The sequence below is a fragment of the Dromiciops gliroides genome, chromosome 4 (genome assembly GCF_019393635.1).
Source record: "Dromiciops gliroides isolate mDroGli1 chromosome 4, mDroGli1.pri, whole genome shotgun sequence".
Lineage (NCBI taxonomy): Eukaryota > Metazoa > Chordata > Mammalia > Microbiotheria > Microbiotheriidae > Dromiciops > Dromiciops gliroides.
The window spans coordinates 449,132,969-449,154,952 of record NC_057864.1 but is presented as its reverse complement, the minus strand read 5'-3'; the positions used below and the strand labels follow the sequence as shown (position 1 = coordinate 449,154,952).

Sequence of the window (21,984 nt, the reverse complement as noted above, 5' to 3'; positions counted from 1 at the left end):
TGCTTCACTCTCTGGCCTGCCTCACCTCCACATTGGTTGCCTAATTCACAGGGACAATGATCTGATTAAACTCATTCTTCTACAGTAAGCATACTACCTCCTCATCATACTTACTCCTTCCCAAGGATTCTGAACCCCCAGAAGTCACTGTACAAACCCTATTCTTTGTCCCCCATTTCCTGTTCTCTTATTCCCTCCCCCTCAACCAACATTCAAATTCAGATTTACCTATTCCTTCTACTGTGCTCTTTGGAATGCCCGTTCCATAGGCAACAAACTTATTTTCATCTGAAACTGTTTCTCCCTCCTTTCATCTTCTGGCACTCGATGAGACCCTGCCCTCTCCTGATGACACAGCATCCCTGGCCACAATTTCTAGCCCCAGTTGTACTTTCGATTATAACCTAGAATCACTGATGGGGGAATCTGAATACTCAGTCCCCACTGGCACTTCCAGACTCTCCCTCTACCACCATCACTCAGAGATCTCTATCCTTAGAGGTTCATTCACTCCATATTTATTATCCAATCAGGATTCTAGTAGCTGTTACCTACCAACACCAAGGTCATTCTCTTTTTTCCTTAATAGGTTCAGTGCCTGGCTCCTGGTCTTTCTCCCCTTCCCAACTCCCACCTTTCTACTATGGGAATTCAACATTAGATAGATAGATAGACAGATATTGATAGATAGATATAGACATATATATATATATGCACCCTCACACACCCTAACTTTCCAGCTCTTCAATTTACTTATTTCCCATAATCTATTCCTCACCAACACAGAGAAATGGGTATATACTTAATCTTACTGTCATTTACAAATGTATCCCTTCCAAATTCATGAATCTGAAATTCCTCTATCTGATCATAATAGTTTATCATTCCACCATTCCACTTTCATTCCTTACAACCTCTAACCCTGTTCTCTGTGATCTCTATAACCTTCAATGCTTCTACCACTCAGTTCTTTCCTGAGCCATCACCCCATGCACAGTCTACATTTTTCTCCCATCCCCATCTGTACCCCTTAGTGAATTAGTTCAATTTGATATTAACTCCTGAATCCTTTGATCCCTAATCCTATTGCTGATCTTGCCTTGCCAAGCCCACCTCTGGATTACTCCTAACATCTACTTCTTTTGTTCTTCATGCCACTATAGAAAGCTGGAAAAGAGGGGCAGCTAGGTGGCACAGTGGATAGAGCACCAGCCCAGGAGTCAGGAGGACCTGAGTTCAAATCCAGCCTCAGACGCTTGACACTTACTAGCTGTGTGACCCTGGGCAAGTCACTTAACCCCAATGCCCCCCCCCCAAACTGGAAAAGAATTACAGAACTGCTGACTGGGTCCACTACAAGTTTACATTACATAATTTTGACTTGGCCCTCACTGTCTCCACCTCCTTTCTTTCCCATTCAGTAAACTCCAGTGACTCCCTATGACCTTTAGGATCAAATGCAAAACATGTTTGACTTTTAAAGCACTTCATATCTGGCCCCTACCTGCCTTTCCAGCCTTCTTATATGTTCCTCCCCTCCTCACACACTACCCTATAGTCCAGAGCCACTGACCTCCTTGATATGTCTCCAAGATTACTCTACATTTCCCAATGCTTTGCGTTTTCATTGGCTGTCCCCCATTCCTGGAATACTTCCCCTCTTCATCTCCACCTCCTGCCCTCCTTCAGGTCTCAGCTAAAATCCCACCTTTTGCAAGAAGCCTTTCCCTGCAATGCTAGTGCCTTTCCCTCTGAAATTGCCTCCAATATACAGGATTATCTCTTGTCCATGTATGTTTGCTTATGTTTGTCTTTCCTGAGGGAACAGACTGTTTGTGCCTTTCTTTTCATCCCCAGCATTTAGCACAGGGCCTTGCACATAGTAGGTACTTAATAAATCCTTGTTTGTTGACTGACTGACTGACTGACTGACTGAAGCCATGCCTAAGTCTAATCCCTCTGCCACAGGATAATGGCAAATATCTTCCCTTTTCCAACATAAATCTCAGTTCATAGCATCACGAGTTTAAATCCGGAAGTGCTCCTAGAGGCCGTCTAGTTCAAACACTCTCATTTTAAAGGTAAAGGAACATCGACTCCCAAATGGTAAGTGATTCTTTCCTTTAACTGTACATTACATGGCATGGAAGCCCCTCTTGTTCTGATCCGCCTTCTCTGACTAGCCTCAGGCTCACTTTAGCTTGGCTTCCAGTCACTTTGAACCATTTCAGCTCCTTCCCAAAATGCACCTCCCAGAACTCCATGCAATATTCTAGATGTGACCATGCCAGGGAAGGAAAAAGGGTACTAGCTGACATTTATAGAGTGCTCTGAGGTTAATGAAGTGCTTTATACACAGGGTGTTCCAGAAGTCTTGGGACAGGTTTTGTTTTGTTTTTGTTTTTAATTGTGTGTGTGTGTGGGGGGCAATTGGGGTTAAGTGACTTGTCCAGGGTCACACAGCTAGTAAGTGTCAAGTGTCTGAGGTTGGATTTGAACTCAGGTCCTCCTGAATCCAGGGTCAATGTTCTATCCACTGCGCCACCTAGCTGCCCCCAGTCTTGGTGCAGTTTTAAGCCACTAAAACTTAAACTCTTAATTTATACTTAAACAATGTAAAAAGCCACAGAAGCTTAAAAACTGCATTAAGACTTTTGGGGATACCTTGTGCTTTATTCCACTTGATCCACACAACAATCCCATGATGCAGGTACTACAGGCAGAGTGTGAGCACTTAAATCCTGAAACTGGCAAATAGTACAAGTCAGGTCCTGAGTCATTGTTTTGTTAATTGTCTAGGCTTAAGGAAGGAGTTAATAATTAAGACTAAACTTAAAAGTATGTCTGAGCAGCTGGGAGGTGCAGTGGATAGAATGCTGAGCCTGGAGTTCAGAAGACTCATCTCCCTGAGTTCAAATATGGTCTCAGATACTTACCAGTTGTGTGACCCTGGGCAAGTCACTTAACCCTATTTGCCTCAATATCCTCATCTGTCAAATGAGCTGAAGAAGGAAATGGCAAACCATTCCATTATCTTTAACAAGAAAACCCCCAAATGAAAAGCGCTGTGCAAATATAATCCCGCTTTATCCTCAGGACAAGACTGGGAGGTAGATGCTATTAACACCATCCCCACTGAAAAAACTGGAGACGGGAAAGGTTAAGTAACACACAGCTAAGTGTCTGAGGCAGGATTTGAACTCTGGTCTTTTTAACTCCAGGTCTAATACACCATTCACTGATATGCATGAGTGCTTTGCAAACCTTAAACAACTTTATCAATGCTAGCTTTTAGTATGAGATTTGAAAAATGATTAGTGAATCACAGCAGAGCCCAAGGCAGTGTATGACACAACGCTATTTAATACCCTTTCTTCTACAAACAAGTGTCAAAACAACTCACTGGTGCCTCCCTCTGGTGATTTTTGTTTTTGTTGGTTGGTTGTGCTGCCAACCCCTTCTCTGAATTGGAATACCAACCACACAGTTTAAGCTGTAGAAAAGGACCCAGATATTTTTTCATTTTTTCTTACCTTATTTCTTGAAAATAGCATATATCTCAGGTTTTTAATGGTTTATTGTTAGGCACTAGAGAGCAGTATAATAATACCTGATATTTATAGAGTACTTTGAGGTTTGAAAAGGACTATTATATCCAGTCTCATTTGAGCCTTACAACAACCCTATGAGATAGGTACTACAGGTTTGATCACTCAAATTTTACAGATGGGGAAACTGAGCCTCGAAAAAGTTATGTGAAAACAAAAAGAAAAGGTTATGTGACTTGCCCATTGTCACACAGTCAGTTAACAAACATTTATCAAACACTAACTCTGTGCAGGAATACAGGGAGCCTTTGGTTGGTGAGGGGTTCTGGGGACCACCTCCCAGACAGGTGTGACAGTGGAGTGATCATAAGTCCTTCATTTTTTGTTTTTGTTTTATTGTGGGACAATGAGGGTTAAGTGACTTGCCCAAGGTCACACAGCTAGTAAATGTCAAGTGTCTAAGGCTGGATTTGAACTCAGGTCATCCTGAATCCAGGGCTGGTGCTTTATCCACTGTGCCACCTAGCTGCCCCTGGAGTGATCATAAGTATGAGACCACCCACCTTCCTGGACCTCCTTCTGGGGATTCCTCATGGTTAGGGTAAATCCTCAGGCTGATTTCAAGATGGTGCTACCAAACACCTATACTCGGCTGTCTAGCTGAAAAGCAGAAGCATCTCTCTTAGACGGCAGAATCTATGAAACCCTTGTGAATTTTGATAACCATCTGGATGACATCCAAAACATTTGGACAAATCCAAGATCAATAAGTTATTTTATAGCTATGTTAGGAAAAGATATCACTGACTGACTTATGGGCATTTCCATGACACTGTAGAGAAAGAAATACAATTTTAAAAATGAAAATAGAATAAAATCTCATAGCTAGAGTTGAAAGGCAACCATTTTTAGAACTGGCATCTGTCTGGAAGGAGGTCAACCACAGGATCATAGGTTTAGAGCTGAAAGTGACTTTGGAGCCTGAGTCCAACACCCTCGTTTTCAATTCTTACCAAGCCTTTTACTAGTGAATGGCCATTGTCTCAGATGAACTGAGACTGGGAAAGACCTTAGCTTAAAAAGGCCATGGTCTCCCACTTCATCCAGGGCTAGTCTTCCTGACCCGTGTCTTGCCACTGTATTCCAATGACTCTGGAGGAGAAAGTGAGGCAGATGACTTTGCACAGCTCTGCCTCACTTAAATCCAAATCACTTGCAGGATGAGCAACGACAGGATAGGAAAGTGAGACACAGAAGAATTAAGCGATTTGCTCAGGATCACATAACTATTGTCTGAGGCAGGATTTGACCCCAGGTGACACAGCAGATAGAGTGCCAATCCTGGAGTCCGGAAGACTCATCTTCTTGAGTTCAAATCTGGCCTCAGACACTTACTAGCTGTGTGACCCTAGGCAAGTCATTTAACCCTATTTGCCTCAATTTCCACATCTCTAGAATGAGTTAGAGAAGGAAATGGCAAACAACTTCAGGATCTTTGCCAAAAAACAAACAAACAAAAACCCCCACCCAAATAGGGGTCACAAAGAGTCAGACATAACTGTAAAACAACTGAACAACAACTTTCTTGTTTACAGAGGCAGTTATGTGGCAAAGTAGATAGAGCCAAGGACTTTGAATCAGGAAGAATTTAGTGCAAATCTTACTTCAGACACTCCCCAGTTGGGGGACCCTGGGCTAGTCACTTAATGTCTCTCTGTGCCTCAGTTTCCTTATCTGTCAAATGAGAATGATTAAAACATCTACTTAATAGGCTTATTATGAGGATAAAATGAGTTAACTTACATAAAGGATTTTGCAAACTTAAAGTGCTATGTAAATGCCTATTATTATTGTTTTTGTTATTATTGTTATTATTATTATTATTGCTTCAAGTCCAATGCCATGCTGCCTTTAAGGAGTCATCTTTGAAAGCAAAGTTCTCTAGAAGGGTAAAAACTACCAAACCTAGCTGTACCTGTGGACGTGTTTCTGGTTTCATGTGCCTCTAAACTTTAAATTCCCAGGTTTGGGGGGTTTTTTTGCTTGTCTAAATTTTCACCTATTGAACAGTTTTAACAAATGTTAACACTGGCCTAAACAGGCAGATCTTTCTTCTGGATCGCTGAAAGTGATGGAAGTGTTCTGAATTCTTGTACTGTATAGAACTCCTTAAAAAGATATGCTGGGGGGCAGCTAGGTGGCACAGTGGATAGAGCACTGGCCCTGGAGTCAGGAGTACCTGAGTTCAAATCCGGCCTCAGACACTTGACACTTACTAGCTGTGTGACCCTGGGCAAGTCACTTAACCCCAACTGCCTCACCCCCCCCCAAAAAAAAAGATATGCTGAACTCCTTGTCAGGATCCTGGGTCATGATGGGGTTCAGGTGCTTGATGAATATAGTCAGAACAAATTTGGGTGCTATTATTTATATTTGGGTGCTATTATCTATAGCCACAGTATCACCCTCACCTGGGGGAGGAGGCCACCTATTGAGGGGACTTCCCACTACATACAGGTGGGACACTCTCTATGCTTCCATCCTTTCTTTACATATGAGGGGATCATGCCCCACAAGTATCGGGAGGAAATCTTTGTACTCTGTCCTATCTGCCAAGTAATTCTCCCTCTGTATGAAACCATAGGTATGGGCAGCTAGATGGCGCAGTGAATAAAGCACCCACCCTGGATTCAGGAGTACCTGAGTTCAAATCCGGCCTCAGACACTTAACACTTACTAGCTGTGTGACCCTGGGCAAGTCACTTAATCCCAATTGCCTCACCAAAAGAAAAAGAAAAAAGAAACCATAGGTACCTCAAAGTGGGGAGAATATAGCTGGTGTGGTCTCAAGCTGATGGCTGTAGAGAAAGAAATCACCCAACCCCTTTAGGATAATCTAGAGCCCTGAGAGACAGGTCATAATCTGTCAATAAAAATTTGTTAAACACCTATTCTGTGTCAGGCACTGTGCTAAGCACTGGGGATACAAAAGAAAGTAGATAGTCCCTGACCTCCAGGAGCTTCCAATCTAGTGGGGGAGACGATAAGGAAACAGACAAGCTATATAGAGGATAAACAAAAAACAATGAAAAGAGGGAAGGCCCTAGAATTAAGAAGGGTTGGGAAAGGCTTCCTGTAGAAGATGGAATTTTAGTTGGGACTTCATGGAAGCCAGAGTAGAGGAGGGAGGGTGTTTCAAGCATGGGGACAGCCAAAGAAAATGTTCAGAGCCAAGAGATAGATATGGAAGCTGGAGAGTCCCCTATGAAGAAGAGCAAGAAACCCCATTTGGCTGAACTATAAAACACTTGAAGAGGAGTGATGTGTAATAAGGCTGAAAAGTGAAACTGGAGTCAAACAATGAAGGACTTTAAATGCCAAAAGGAAGAGTTTGTGCTTGACCCTAGAGGTAGAGAGCCACTTTCACTTATTGAGTTGGGGAGGAATACAATCAGACCTATGCTTTATGAAAATCACTTTGGAGGACAGACTGGAGAAAGGAAAGACTTGAGAAAGAAAACCAGTTAGGAGGCTACTGAAATACTCCAGGTGAAAGCTGATGGGGGCTTGAACTAGGCGTAGGTGTGGTGTAGGTAGAGAGAAGGGAAGGGATACAAGAGACGCTAGAGGTCTAGTCAACAAGACTTGGCCACTAACTGGATAATTGGGGTGAGAGAGAGTGGGGCTGGGATGATTCCAAGGTAGCAATTCTGGGTAACCAGAAGGATGAGGGTGTCTTTGATGGAAATAGAAAAGTTCAGAAGATTGGTGGGTGATGGGGAAAGAGTAATTAATTCATTTTGAACGTATTGAGTTTGAGATAAAGACATTCAGTTCAAAATGTCTGAAGACAATTGGTAAGGCAGGTCTAGAGTTCAAGGGAAAGACTAAGGCTGAATATATCAATAGATTTGTGGTTGTTCAGTTGTGCCCAACTCTCCATGACCCTGCTTGCAATTTTCTTGCCAAAGGTAGTGGTGTTATTTGCCATTTCCTTCTCCAGCTCTTTTACAGATGAGGAAACAGAGGCAAACAGGGTTAAGTGACTTGCCCAGGGTCACACAGCTAGTAAGTGTCTGAGGCCAGATTTGAACTCAGGAAGATGAGTCTAAGCCCAGCACTCTATCTACTGTGCCATCTAGCTGCCCTTGACAGATATACACAAACACACACATATGAACAGACATATACACATATGTATATACAACATATTTACATATTCCCCCCCCCAAGAATGTAAACTCCTCAAGGGCATATACGTATTTTATTTTTGTCTTTGTATTTCCAGAAGTAAGCAAGTGCTTGGCACCTAATAGCCCCAAATGAACACAACGTATAGTTGCTCAATTAAATTGAATTGAATTTATGATGAATTTTTTTTTTTAGTGAGGCAATTGGGGTTAAGTGACTTGCCCAGGGTCACACAGCTTATAAGTGTTAAGTGTCGGAGGCCGGATTTGAACTCAGGTACTCCTGACTCCAGGGACGGTGCTTTATCCACTGCACCATCTAGCCCCCCCTATGATGAAATTAAAGGAATGAGAAGCAGCTCTGTGTCATTAAATCATTCTGCCCATCATGCTAGGCATATTCTTAAAAAAAAAAGTCCACTTAATCACTAGCAAGGTCATTTTTTTGTTTCCTTCTAAAAATAAATTCAGCTGAGAAAGATCTTTCTCATTAATATTAAGGGTATGAATTTAAAGTAGAGTGGTTTGAGGTTTTGGAGTTAAGGTTTACCTAGCAATATGGACTTCAGCAGATGGAGTATGCAACAATATTTTTGGTAATTAGGATGTTGCTAAAACATGTTATCGCTTCTGTCTGCATCCTATGTGCAACAAAATTTACTGTGATCATTTTTGCTTGTCTTTTTCTCTGGTTCTGCTCCCCTGCGCTGGAAGAAGGTATCCTATAATTATTTGTGCAAGTGTTCTTGTACACACATGCCTGGTCTCGAGCGCGCGCGTGTCTGTGTGTGTGTGTGTGTGTGTGTGTGTGTGTGTGTGTACACGTGCACCTAACGGTTTTCTGTAATTCTTTGTCTCTTGTCTGGACGTTGTCCCAGATTCTGTCCTGAATGCAAAGCCCTCATTCTCTCACTAACCTGAAAATATAGCATTCTTCTACCTTTTCACATGCTCCCATAATGACTATTGGCTTGAACTTCCATGGTGAATGGGCAAAGAGGATACCCAACACTTCATTTTCAGGGTTACGAGAGAACGGGGTTGTTATACGCTTTCTGAATCTGCCCTTTTATTTCACATGAATTTCCCTGCATTGACCTTCAAGAGGTTTCTTTTTTTTAACCACTTAAGTTTAAAGACCAGTCCAAAGAAATCTAGTTTTAAGTAATAAAACTCAATATTCAAGAGCTGGTGACCTTTTGAGATGGATGGAGCTAATTCACAACCATGACATTTTCCTCAAACTTAAAAAAAGAAGATGAAAAAGAAATCCAGTTTAAATTAAAAACATTTTCATTGATATCTTTTGTTTTGCACATCACCTTCATTTCTGAACATATCCTCCCACACTGCTCCAGCTAGTGAGCGAGCCATAGTAACAAAGAAACCCAAAAAAGGCAGTTCAGCAGAATGAAAACGAGTCTGGCAGTCAATGCAATGGTATGTACAACAATAGAGCCCTAGCTTTGAAAAGAAGGGAGGGAGATAGATTTTCTCTCATTTCCACCTTAGGAACAAAATGGGGAGAAAAGGAAATATTCTCAAAGATGAAAAACTGGTAAAGATGAATAACTATGAAATTTGGTAATACCCCTTCTGGGGCACCCACATGCCCAAATCAATAAGCAACAATCAGTAAGATGGCACCGAACAAATATTTAGAAGGCATATCAAGTCTCAGTGCTCACCCTCCTAACAACTAATTAGCTGAGTGAGCCTGGGTTGGTTAATTTACCTCTCTGGACTTTAGTACCCTCCTTAGTAAGAGGAGAAGGCTGGGTGAACTAGGTGATCCCTGAGGTCCTTCTGCAGGACCTCACCTTCTCTGATTCTACATATGGTTCTGGTTAGAGGCCAGAAATGGACTTTCAGTTCCCACCTGATCCAGTTTGAGTCGCCTGTACAATGGAGGTTCCTATGGGCAGCTCCTCTCAGCAGCATGACTTCTCAATTCATGGCACAGGGAAGATCAAGGAGCGTTTCAAAGGATGGAAAATCTTTGACACCTCCCCTCCCCCATAGTGTGAATTTGTGGATTATTCAGGTCAAATTTTTACTCCTACGCTTACACCCAGGAGACTGCTGGGCTGTCAGCTGTTACATGTTTAGGAAATGGAATGAGATTTTAATGCTAGCCTGAAAAATAGAAAAGTAAACTTGGTCCTTATAAACATCAGATGATCCATTCACAAGATTCATGTAAATTATTTTTTTAAATAATCTGTTAGTATGGTTCTTCTGCACGGCTTGTCCTTTTATTATAGGAGTTAACATTTTAAAAGACTAGATTTAGGTATTCAAGAAGGAAAGAAGAAAGGAGATGAACATTTTCTAAGTGCCTATTATGAGTCAGGCACTGTCCTAAGATTTATACAGATATTTCATTTGATCCTCAAAACAACCCTGAGGTAGGTGCTATTATTAGCCGCATTTTATGTTATTAATGCCTTTTAGTGACATCACAAGAAATTCATAAATTAAAGTTTTGCAGATTTCAATGAGGACTGTTAATCTACCTTTCAGTGGAAATAGGTAATCAGAAATGTGCACAGGACATTAAAAATTCATTATGTGACCAAAATACAAAAAGGCATTAATAGTGCATGCCTTTTAATGTTTAAGGAATTACTCCTAAAGCAGCTAGGTGACACCAGAGTGCATAAAGCCCTGGGCCAGGAATCAGGAAGACTTGAGTTCAAATTTAGCCTCAGATACTTACTAGCTGTGTGACCCTGGGCAAGTCACTCAATCTCTGCCTCAGTTTCTTCAGCTGTAAAATGACTGACTGGATTTAAAGTCAGAACACCAGGCATACAGTAAGCGCTTAATAAATGTTCGGTCATTAATTGAATTCTAGTTCTAGCTCTACCATTTACTACTGGTGTGACCCTGAAGAATTCATCTCTGTTTATCTTAGTTTCCTCATCTATAAAATGAGAGTTGGACTCCTAGATGATTTTTTAAAGTTCCTATTTAGCTCTAGGAATCAATCATCATGTTAACCAACCTCTCTGTGTGTGTATATGTGTGTGCAGGAGATGAGTGCATGTGTATTTCATACATATAGGGGCAGCTAGGTGTCACCATGATGCATAGAGCACCAGGCGGGGGTAAGGAAGAATCATCTTGAATTTAAATCTGAACTCAGATACTTACCAGCTGTGTGACCCTGAACAAGTCACTTAGCCTTGTTTATTTCAGTTTCCTCATAGGATAAATTAACTGGAGAAGGAAATGGAAAATCACTCCAATATCTTTGCCAAGGAAACCCCAAATGGGGTCACAAAGAGTTGAGTATGACTGAAAAATGACTAAACAATTTCATAAACATTTGAAAATAGATTTTAATTTTTATTTCATAAGTAGTAACATGTTTTAATTCCGTAGGAAAAAGTGACTTCTTTTTAACCCCCCCCCCGCCCCCCCCACCAGCCTACGAGGGTTAAGTGACTTCCCCAAGGTCACATAGCTAGTAAGTGTCAAGTATCTGAGGCCAGATTTGAACTCAGGTCCTCCTGAATCCAGGGCCAGTGCTTTATCTACTGCACCACCCAGCTGCCCCTGAAAAAGTGATTTCTAAGGAAAGGAAAAATAGTCATCTCAAGCCCTGCTTCGTTTTTCAATGACACCTTGAAGAATATAAGATTCATAGGTGATGGCATGACTCAGCCATGTAATTTTCTACCAAAAGTATTTAAAATATTTAAAATTAAACTAGTACAAAGAATCAGAGATTTAGAATCGGAAGAGATGTCAGAAATACTTTAATACAGCTCAATATTCACTTAGTCCAGCACTACCCACTCCTTTTTTTTTTTTTTTTAGTGAGGCATTTGGGGTTAAGTGACTTGGCCAGGGTCACACAGCTAGTAAGTGTTAAGTGTCTGAGGCCGGATTTAAACTCAGGTACTCCTGACTCCAGGGCCGGTGCTCTATCCACTGCGCCACTTAGCTGCCCTACTACCCACTCCTTTTATAGATGAGGAAACTGATGGCCAGTGATTTGTCCAAAGTTCCACAGGGAGTAAGTGGCAGAGAAAGGATTTGAACCCAGGACCCTGATACCAAACCCATCATACTTTCTATCAAACCACACCAATTCCCACTATAGGAGCTAAGAGGAAAAAAGAACTTGGAGATCATCTGTACCATCCCCCAAATTTTGCAGAGGAGGAAACACGCCTAAGATCATAGTGATAGTCAGTGGCAGAGCTCAAATTTGAACCCCTTGATGCCAGATTCCACACTAACCCCACTGCTCAACGCTGCCTCCCCAAAATGCCATACCACCAAGTTGGCACACCACCTTGAGATGAAGAGCTTTGTGCTCTACCCACCCATTGAGCTAAGCTATTTGGTGGTCAGGTAGATAGAAGTATTATCAGTTCTAAAGCCAGTGTTCTCTCTTCTAATTTTGCCTATTTAATCTTATATCTATTGTATTCTAACTTTTAAAATTATACTCCAAGTGTTCCTTTCAAGATTAAAAGTCTCCCAGCATACTCAGAAAACCTTAAAAATGTGTGTACTTGCTCAAATATCCTTCTTGGTTGCTGATCTACTTTTTCCTTAAAATCCAAATTGTCCTAGGAAATATGTCCTAATACATGTTAGATGAAAATTTCAAATTCCTTTAAAAATTGTTCGTGATTGAGAGAAAAAAATAACTGGCAAACTGCATATTTCTGGTTACTCACCTTAAATAAAGGGCAGGGTAACAAACAGCCTTTAATGATGTTCATGGCATTTGAACCTCTCGGTTTCCTGAGGTTTTAAAAAAAGGTTTCAGTAACTAATCATATGTGTATATATGTGTGCATATGTGTATATGTACATGCATATATGCACACACATTTCAACGTATTAACTAACTTTTTTGTTTCAATCACAATTCACTTGGAGAATTTGGAATTTATGAAAACATTAAGCAAAAAAGATATCTCAGCAAGTATACTGGGTACATTTGTTAAAAAGAGCTCATTTGCTTCACTTAATACTTCCTTAGCAACAAACTGAAAGGTTTTAAAATATACATATAGGTTTTATCAAGGGTCTCTGCTCTTCTGATTCAAAAAAAGACATCAATGACAGTTTAAAAGTCTGAGGGAAGGGATAGAGTCCAGGGTATTGGGATCCATTGGGCTGCACAGTTTATTTAAAGGTCAAAGGGCTGAGACAGGGTGTCTAATCAATGTTTAGTCATAGAGATTTAGATCTGGAAAAGACAATTGAAATGATCTAGTCCAACCCTTTACTTTTCAAGATGAAGAAAGTGACTTGTCCAAGCTTGCATAGTTAGTTAATTAGTGGAGCTGGGCCTAGAAGTCAATTATCCCTGTTGATTAACGGGAATAGGTAGCATTTCTTATTATAAACGGAAATGCTTACTGAGCAAGAGGCAATAATCCCTACAAGCAATTCATCTCTTCTTTGAACCCCAGCCGGTGCCCGCAGAGGGGATCCGCCTAATAAGAGCCCATGCTTGAACAAAGAGCAACAGAAGCGTTAGGATTAGCTGGTGCGTACTGTGCACCAGCCTTCCCACCAGCTATAGCAGACTCGGACTAGTTTTGGCACTAGCTCAATTTGCTCTTCTTCATACATACTCTCGGTACCCAAGAGGGGCTATTGTTCCCATTCCAGCCATCCCAATGAGAAATTCCAAAAGGGAAGGGGAGCAAGAGAAAGCCACACTCTTCCAACTCTCTCCACTCATACATTTTCGATCTTTTACATTGAGTCTCTGTGCCTCCATCCCACGTGCCCCACCGTCCCTGCCAGTCTTTTCCCCGGGCATCCTTCCATGGTTCTGTTCAACCTCAACCTTGGCCCTCCGGCCAGTCTCAGCAGCTAAAGGTTGAAGAGGAAGGCTCATCTTGCCCTGGGTCAAATCCTGCCCAAGCCCCCCCCCCTTCCCCTTACATCCATCTCCTCTGACTCCCCCAGCCTGCTGATCCCCTACGCTCAGCATCTCCCCAAGGCTCCTCCTCAGCTCGCATCACCCACCCGTTCTCTCATCCTCTCTCCCTGGGCGCTTCCAAATCTGCGCGCCCCATCCCCACCCCGGGCGGGGAGTCTGCTCGCCATCCCTGCCCAAGCCTAGCACCATCGCCCTACTCTCGGGCACCCGGGCCTCTTGGCCTTCCTTTGCCACGTGCCCGCGGCTCTCACCTTTTCCGCGGCGCGGCCGCTGCCAAAGCCACCGCCGCCTCCTCTTCCTCCTCGGCGGCCGCCGCCCAGCTCCAGTCGTGGGCTCTCACCTCCCGCTCCCGCTCTCGCAGCGGGTGCGATGCTGGGGCCGCTGCCTGGGCAGCGTCCCCCGGGCTGTAGGGAGCATAGTGCACCCGGCGGGATGCCCGGCAGCAGCAGCAGCAGGCTGCTCTGTTCGGCCTCTTCATGGACGGGGACGCCAGGTCGCTTCTGTCCTCTTGCCTGCGCGGGCGGTTCCCAGGCAGTGCCAAAGGCAGGAGAGAATCCTCAGCGCTCCCAGTGACAAGAAGCCTGGGCTCCCACCAGCGCAGCCCGGGACAGCCCAGCCTGAGCTTCACTCAGCCCTCCCTCTAGCACCTGCCCCGCCCAGACCTAGCTCCCTGCCCCCTCCCTATTTCCTCGAGACCGCTCCTACCTCACTTCATCCCCCAAACACGTTACCTCCCATTTTTAGTACCACTCAACCTCCTTAACACTCCCCCTCCCCAACTATCCATCTCCATGACTTTTTTTTTTTTTAATCTTGGAAGGTTCGGTTTTACCTGTGTGGGCAGATGCCAGATTTTCTTCCCTGAACCCTGATTAGCATGAGGTACTGGGTCTTTGCCCCAGGACACCGACATGGGGGTGTGGGGGAGGGCTTCAATATGGATGTGTCACCATCAGGGGTTGTTTCCTCCCCTTGGTGGTACTGGCACTTTATCGCCCGTTCTAAGCCACTCCTTCCGGGGACCTAATGCCGGTGACATCCTCCTCCTGGTACCCACTGTCCTTATACCCTCTCCGCTCTCTCCTCTCAGTTTCTGGGTAGTATCAAGGACCTTCATCTGTACCATAGACAGCCCTGTCTCCCAATGTGACCGGCCATGGGACGGATTGTCCTTTCATAGCTACCTCTTCTCTTCCCCTGTTTAAATTTTCTTAATTACTCCCTCCACATCTCCTCATCTTGTGTATTCTCTTCTATATAGTGCCCCAAATCCTCCATGGAAAAATCTACAATAACTTCTCATTCCTTCCAATATCTACACCACTAATAAGGTTTTCTCAACACCAGCTTCCTTTCTCTTCCTCTAGGTTGGTCCTTAACTATTCCTCTTCCCTCGCACACCCTTTCTCTGAGCCAGGCACCCCCATATCTTTTATCTCAGGCTTTCTATTTCATTATTTTCTCAGGACCTTCACTTCTCTATTTCCATCTATCTCTTTTCACTACTTTATTCTTGTAACCTTTTTTTTCCTGCTAATCTCTTCATTCTCTTTCTCCTGACTACTAATTCTCCTCCAGTTCTCATCTTTCATAACAAACTAATAATAGCTGTCATTTATATAGCACTTTAAAGTTTTATAGAGTACTTTAAATATGTACAATCTAACCTGGGTTACCCATGTCTCCCATCCCCATCCTCATCCCCACCCCCACCACCATCCCCATCCCCATCCCCATCCTCTTCTCCATCCCCATTCCCTTCTCCACCCATCCCCATCCCCATCCTCATCCCCACCCCCACCACTTTCCGCATCCCCATCTTCTTCCCCATCCCCACCCCCACCACCATTCCCATCCCCATCCCCTTCCCCATCCCCATCCTCATCCCCACCCCCATCTTCTTCCCCATCCCCTTCCCCATCCCCATCCCCATCCCCACCTTGAACTTGCAGGTTGGTCTCAAGGGAAGCAACCACTTCCATATTCAGGCTATTCAAGAGGCCCATGACCCTAAATAGATAGCTCAGGAACTGAATCTCAGAAAGGTTAAATGACATGTTCATGGTCACATGACTAATGAGTGCCAAAGATGTTATCTAAGCCCAGGACGTCCTAAGTGAAATCCCAGCCCACGAGTGAATATACCATAAATGCTACTAGCGCAGCATACAGCTGATTGACCACTATCTAAACCAGGAAAACATTTAAAATCTAAAATTTCAATAAATGGACAAAATAAAACCTACACAAATATTTTAAGGCTCTTATTGAGAGAACCAAAGATTTTAAGTTAGAAGAAATGGTGGAAGTCCTGTAGTCCAATCCCATCATTTTACAAATGAGCTCAGGAAGGCTAAGCAAATGGTCCATACTCATTCAGGTAATATCTGTTATTGAACCCAGGTTATCTGATTCCAAATTCAGCATTTTTTTCACGGTACCGTATTACATTCATTCAACAAACTTTTATATATTTTTCTATCTTCTCTGGACTTTGAGTCTATTGAGAAGCTGATTCAAAGATCAAAAGAGCTTCAGAAAGTACAGTCACCAAATGATAGGCCTGCATTCTCAGTTCTGAGAACTCATCTTCTCAAATCACAGCCCTGCCCTCCCCCCCCCCCATTTTACATATGAAGAAACAGAGATTTAAAGTGATTTAACCAAGGCCATAGAACTAGTTAGTGGCAAAACCAGGAACACAGGACAAACAATATTCTACACAAAGATGATTAATTAATTGTTCCTTTAATGAATAAAAGAAGTAGATTGAACTATCATGGGTCACATTTGACTATTATCCTATGGGGGTGGTGGTAATCAAAACTTTGTCATTTAACCTTTGTGTGCCTCAGTTCCCTCATCCGTAAATTGGTCAAATTGGACTGAGTGGTTTAAAACTCTTCATCTAATGACACCATAGGATCCATCCATCCATCCATCCATCCATCCATCCATCCATCCATCCATCCATCCATCCATCCATCCATCCACCCACCCACCCACCCACCCATCCATCCATCCATCCATCCATCCATCCATCCATCCATCCATCCATCCATCCATCCATCCATCCATCCATCCATCCATCCATCTATCTATCTATCTATCTATCTATCTATCTATCTATCTATCTATCTATCTATCTATCTATTTTTGTGCTACAGGGTTCCATCCTCGGCCCTCTTCTATGCATATACTATTTCACTTGGTGATCTCATCAGTTGCCGATGGATCCAATTACCACCTCTATGCTGATGATTCTCAGATTTATTCATCCAGCCCTACCCTCTCTACTGACCTCCAATCTTGCATCTCTAACTGCCTTTCAGACATCTCAAACTGGTTGTCCAGTAGCCAGCTTAAGCTCCCACCTGCTCATCAAATCTCTGCAAATATCTGGCTTTGCCACAACATGTCCAAGACTGAATTCCCTGTTACAGTGGAGGGCACCACCATCCTCCTAGTCCATCAGACTTGCAACCTAGATGTTATCCTTGTCTCTTCATTATCTCTCACTACCCATATTCAACCTGCTATTAGGGCTGTCGCTTTGACCGTTGCAACGTCTCTTGAATATTCCCCCTCCTCTTTGGCACGGCTACCACCTTGGTTTAGGCCCTCATCTCCTCATGCCTGGATTATTATTTTTTTTTTTTTAGTGAGGCAATGGGGGTTAAGTGACTTGCCCAGGGTCACACAGCTAGTAAGTGTCAAGTGTCTGAGGCCGGATTTGAACTCAGGTACTCCTGAATCCAGGGCCGGCGCTTTAACCACTGCGCCATCTAGCTGCCCCCTATGCCTGGATTATTATAATAGCCTCCTGGCTGGTCTATCTTCCCTGCTCTCCCCACTCCAATCCATCCTTCACTCAGCCACCAAAGTGATTTACCTAAAGCAAATGTCTGACCATGCCATCCCACCTACTTAATAAACTCTGGTGGCTCCCCATCACCTCCAGAATCAAATACAAAATCCTCTGGCATCGAGAGCCCATCATAACCCAGTCCTACCTCCATCTCTCACTTTTCCAGTCTTCTTGCACCTTACTCTCCAATCTGTACTCTTTGATCCAGTGACATTCATCTCTGGACTGTTCCACAGATAAAACAGCTCTGCCTCTCCTCCCTGGGCATTTCCACTAGTTCTGCCCCTTTCCTGGAATTCTCTCCCTCCTCATCTCTATCTCCTGGCCTCCTTCAAGTCCCTGCTAAAATCCCACCTTCTACAGGAAGCCTTTCCCAATTCCTCTTAATTCTAGTGACTTCCCTCTTTCAATTATATTCTATTTATTCTGTATTTAGTTTGTCATTTCCTCCATTAGATGAGGAACTCCACGAGAGCAGGGATTATCTTTTACCTTTCTTTGTCTCCCCAGTGCTTAGCACAAGGTACCCTGGTATGTAGTAGTTGCTTAACACACGATTCCTGACTGACTTTTAGGGATAAGGGAGCAGTGTAGTTGACCCTTCCTGAAATTCTTCCCACTGGCCTGCAGAGATAAGGAGGGGAAACATTCCAGGCATGGGCAACAGCTGTTACAAAAATTTAACTGGTCTGCTTGCTGAAGGACATCCCTGTCTGCTAATAGCTGACCCCCTTAATGTACCATTCAAGCTCTAGGGAGGCACAGAACAGAGTAAAATAAGCAGAGACTGAGCTTTCATCCATTCAATTAATCAATCAGTGTTACAAGGAGGCTATATGCACATGAGGGTACTAAAAGAAGAGAGAAAAGTAAGCTGAAAGCTCTAGCAAAGTGTGCAGGATATTAAAATAAGTACAAGTATGGGGGCAGCTAGGTGGCTCAGTGGATAAATCACTGGCCCTGGATTCAGGAGTTCCTGAGTTCAAATCTTGCCTCAGACACTTGACACTTACTAGCTGTGTGACCCTGGGAAAGTCACTTAGCCCTCATTGCCCCAAAAACACACAAAAAATATATACAAGTAGGGGTGAGGAGGGGCAATGTCTATGCCAGAGGTGAGACAGCTAAAAGGATCATATTGGAGGTGAATTGTACACTGGGATCTACAGCAGAAGCATCTGACTTCTGGGCCTCTAGCAGCACTCAAAATTCCCAAGAGCCAGAACCAGCTTAAAATATAATTGGAAAATGTTTGACAAAATAAATAAAAATACAATCCAACAGAGATAATGTGAATTTGTGGCTTTCTAAGTCAGTAGGTGACCAGAAGGGATCTGTTTCTATTGGAGTTTGACAGCATTGTTGGAGAGAACCCTGATGCTCAACACAGCATGAGATATGGAGCTTTGTGAGTGAATGTCAATGCTAGGCCTCAGATCCCAGAAGACTTGGATGCCTGGGTGAGTCATTGAACTTTTCAGTGCCCTAGGTCATTCTCTAAGACTGTTAATTAAGGATAACTGGATTAGTAAAGGGAGTTCCATCACCAAGGAGTACCCTTCACCAATGAAATCCCTATCTCTCTCAAAAATAACTATGTGTGGCAATTTTGGGGGTATTAAAATAAATACAACATGTTATAAAGTTTTGCCGAACTCTCTTTATCCTGGGGGAGTTCCATACTCTGAGCCCAAAATTTGTGAGCTCTGTCAGTATCTTTCTTTTTTCTTTTTGCGGGGCAATAAGGGTTAAGTGACTTGCCCAGGGTCATACAGCTAGTAAGTGTCAAGTGTCTGAGGCCAGATTTGAACTCAGGTACTCCTGAATCCAGGGCCGGTGCTTTATCCACCACCTGCTCATCAAATCTCTGCAAATATCTGGCTTTGCCACAGAATCAGAATTCCCCCACCCAACCCTCCAAAAAGAATAAGTACAAAATATCTTAATTTTAGTAACAGATGAGGACTATTACATTTTAAGTTAATTCAAATTGGGTTTTGTAAGTATAGAAGCATAGGAAAAGTGTGCATGCCAAGGTTTTAATAAATCTCACTCTTCCTCTCTCCTACTAGGCTCAGAATTACAAACCAAATGAACATATTAGGCAGAGTTCTTCTGAGAGTCCAATTCACAAAGTGTTGTAAGAGACATTTTTTCATATTTGTTTTTATAAAATCAAATACTTTTAATGCCAGAAAGTATGTTCTCTTTGGTAAGTAGGTATTTATTTTTTTGTTTGTTTGTTTTCTTTTTGTGAGGCAATTGGGGTTAAGTGACTTGCCCAGGGTTACACAGCTAGTAAGTGTCAAGGGTCTGAGGCCGGATTTGAACTCAGGTCCTCCTGAATCCAGGGCTGGTGCTTTAACCACTGCACCACCTAGCTGCCCCTGGTATTTATTTTTATATAGCATGTGTTACAGAGAGATGGCCTACTGCATACCAGGCACTGTGCTAAGTGCTAGGAATACAATGAAAGACCCAAAAAAATCCCTACTCTCAATTATGTACAAAAAAGAGATTTGATAAATTATGGGTAGTCTCATAGGAAAAGCTTCTTGCAGAAAGTGGGACTTTAGCTGAGACTTGGAGAAAGCAAGGGAAGCCTTGAAGAACAAGCCTGGAAATGGAAAATGGGAATGGAAATTTTGGGATCTAGGTAGCATGGTGGATGGTGAATAGAATATTAAGCTTAGAGATACACAAAACCTGAGTTCAAATCCTTCCTCTGATATTTACTGCTTGTATTACTGTTGTTAAGGCTTCTCTTTGAGCCTTAGTTTCCTCATTTGTAAAATTTGTTGTCTTGAACCTAATGGGAGAGAGGAAGAGTGAGATTTATTAAAACCTTGGGGTAAGCACTTTCCCCTATGCTTCTATACTTATAAAAAAAACAATTTGAGGGGCAGCTAGGTGGCGCAATGGATAGAGCACTGGCCCTGGAGTCAGGAGTACCTGAGTTCAAATCCGACCTCAGACACTTAACACTTACTAGCTGTGTGACCCTGGGCAAGTCACTTAACCCCAATTGCCTCACTAAAAAAAAAAAAAATTAAAAAAAAAACCAACAATTTGAATGAACTTAAAATGTGATAGATCTTATTTGTAAAAGAACCCTTAAGGCCCCTGCAAGTTCTTGTGAGTTCCAGTTCTACAATTTAGTGGCATGTGAGACAGTGGAAAAGTCATTTAGCCTCACTTTGTTTTCTCCTTTACAAACTAGGAATAATAATATTGCACTGTCTACCCCACAGAGTTGTTGTGGGGCAAGTGCTTCCATAGCATCATAATCATCAAAGTCCAGCGGCAAGACAAAAGTAAGCATGACTGACAGTGGCCTAGAATGCAGTGGATGGTCTTGGCATCTTTGATGTCTGTCCAAGTGCTTCCCAGTGCCTGATTCAGCTGCATTCATGGCCATTGGAACAAATTGTTCTCACTTGCCCATTCCACCAGGGGAAGTCTATATATTCTTGGGGTGGATACCCCCTGCAACTCACCAAAGGGCTTGAAGCCAGTTGGTTACCCTCAACCTGGTTTGTCCCACCTCCTGAGACTGTTTACTGAGGTGTGGCCACTCTATATGCTACAGCTTCTCAGAGCCACAGGTGAGAGATGGATACTAGACACCAAAGGTAGATGAGCAGTCCTGAAAAAGGTTCTGCAAGTCACACTAGAGTTGCTAGTCCTCCTTGAACTCCCTACACACCCCTGAACCCAGGTACTTTTATTTCAAATCCAGCCCTCTTTCCAAAGTACCACACTTACTCCTTTGTAAACCAAAAACTGGTTTCTAAATATGAACTATGATTTTTCATTTTGGCCACAATTGTAGCTAAGGCACAAAACTTTCGCAAGGCTTACCAAAACTTCAAAACTTCAAGCCACCACACAACAGGCACAATTTTCCACCTTGTCTAGGGCTTATAAACACCTGGTCTAGGATTAGATCTTGGACTTCATTAACAGAAGCCTAATATGCAGAAAGGAGGATACAATCACTGTGCACTCTCCAGATCACATTTAGAATATTTTCAGTTCTCAGAATCACTTTTTAGTGTAACCAAGGCCTCAAAACCCATTTTTAAAGATTCTCCTCATTAGCAGAGATTGATTACTCAATTTTCCATGCCTGTGTGAAGGGGTAGAGTTGGTGAGAGCTTGGGAGAAAAAAAAAGATTCTTGGTCTCCTAGCTCCTAGTTTCAGATTCTTTTTAGGAAGAAGTCCCTAAAAGGAGAGACTCTGGGAAGAAGCTAACATGTAGAGGAACTGGCACCTTTATCATATCCTTATCATCACACTAGAGACTTCAGGGAATTTCTCCTCTGGTGAGATATGGGACTTTCTCTCTTGATTATCTCACTCCTATACTGGAAGAGCTCATTAACTCTGCATATAGTCTGGTGTATTCTCATCTGTATAATTTCTCTGATTTCTGTTTGCCATTGTCTTGGATAAAT

At 42.8% G+C, this 21,984-nt stretch overlaps 1 protein-coding gene across 1 annotated transcript in view; it reads right to left on the bottom strand.

Moving 5' to 3' along the window:
• LOC122755230 overlaps nucleotides 1-14,626 on the bottom strand; it is a 124,451-nt gene extending 109,825 nt beyond the window's left edge. The window contains exons 1-2 of the mRNA XM_044003553.1: nucleotides 14,491-14,626; nucleotides 13,910-14,170 (exon numbers count right to left, since the gene is read on the bottom strand). Of these exons, the coding sequence (XP_043859488.1) occupies nucleotides 13,910-14,170; nucleotides 14,491-14,537 (308 nt within the window). The 5' untranslated portion in view covers nucleotides 14,538-14,626. The remainder of the gene's footprint in view (nucleotides 1-13,909; nucleotides 14,171-14,490) is intronic.
• Nucleotides 14,627-21,984: the final 7,358 nt, after the last annotated feature.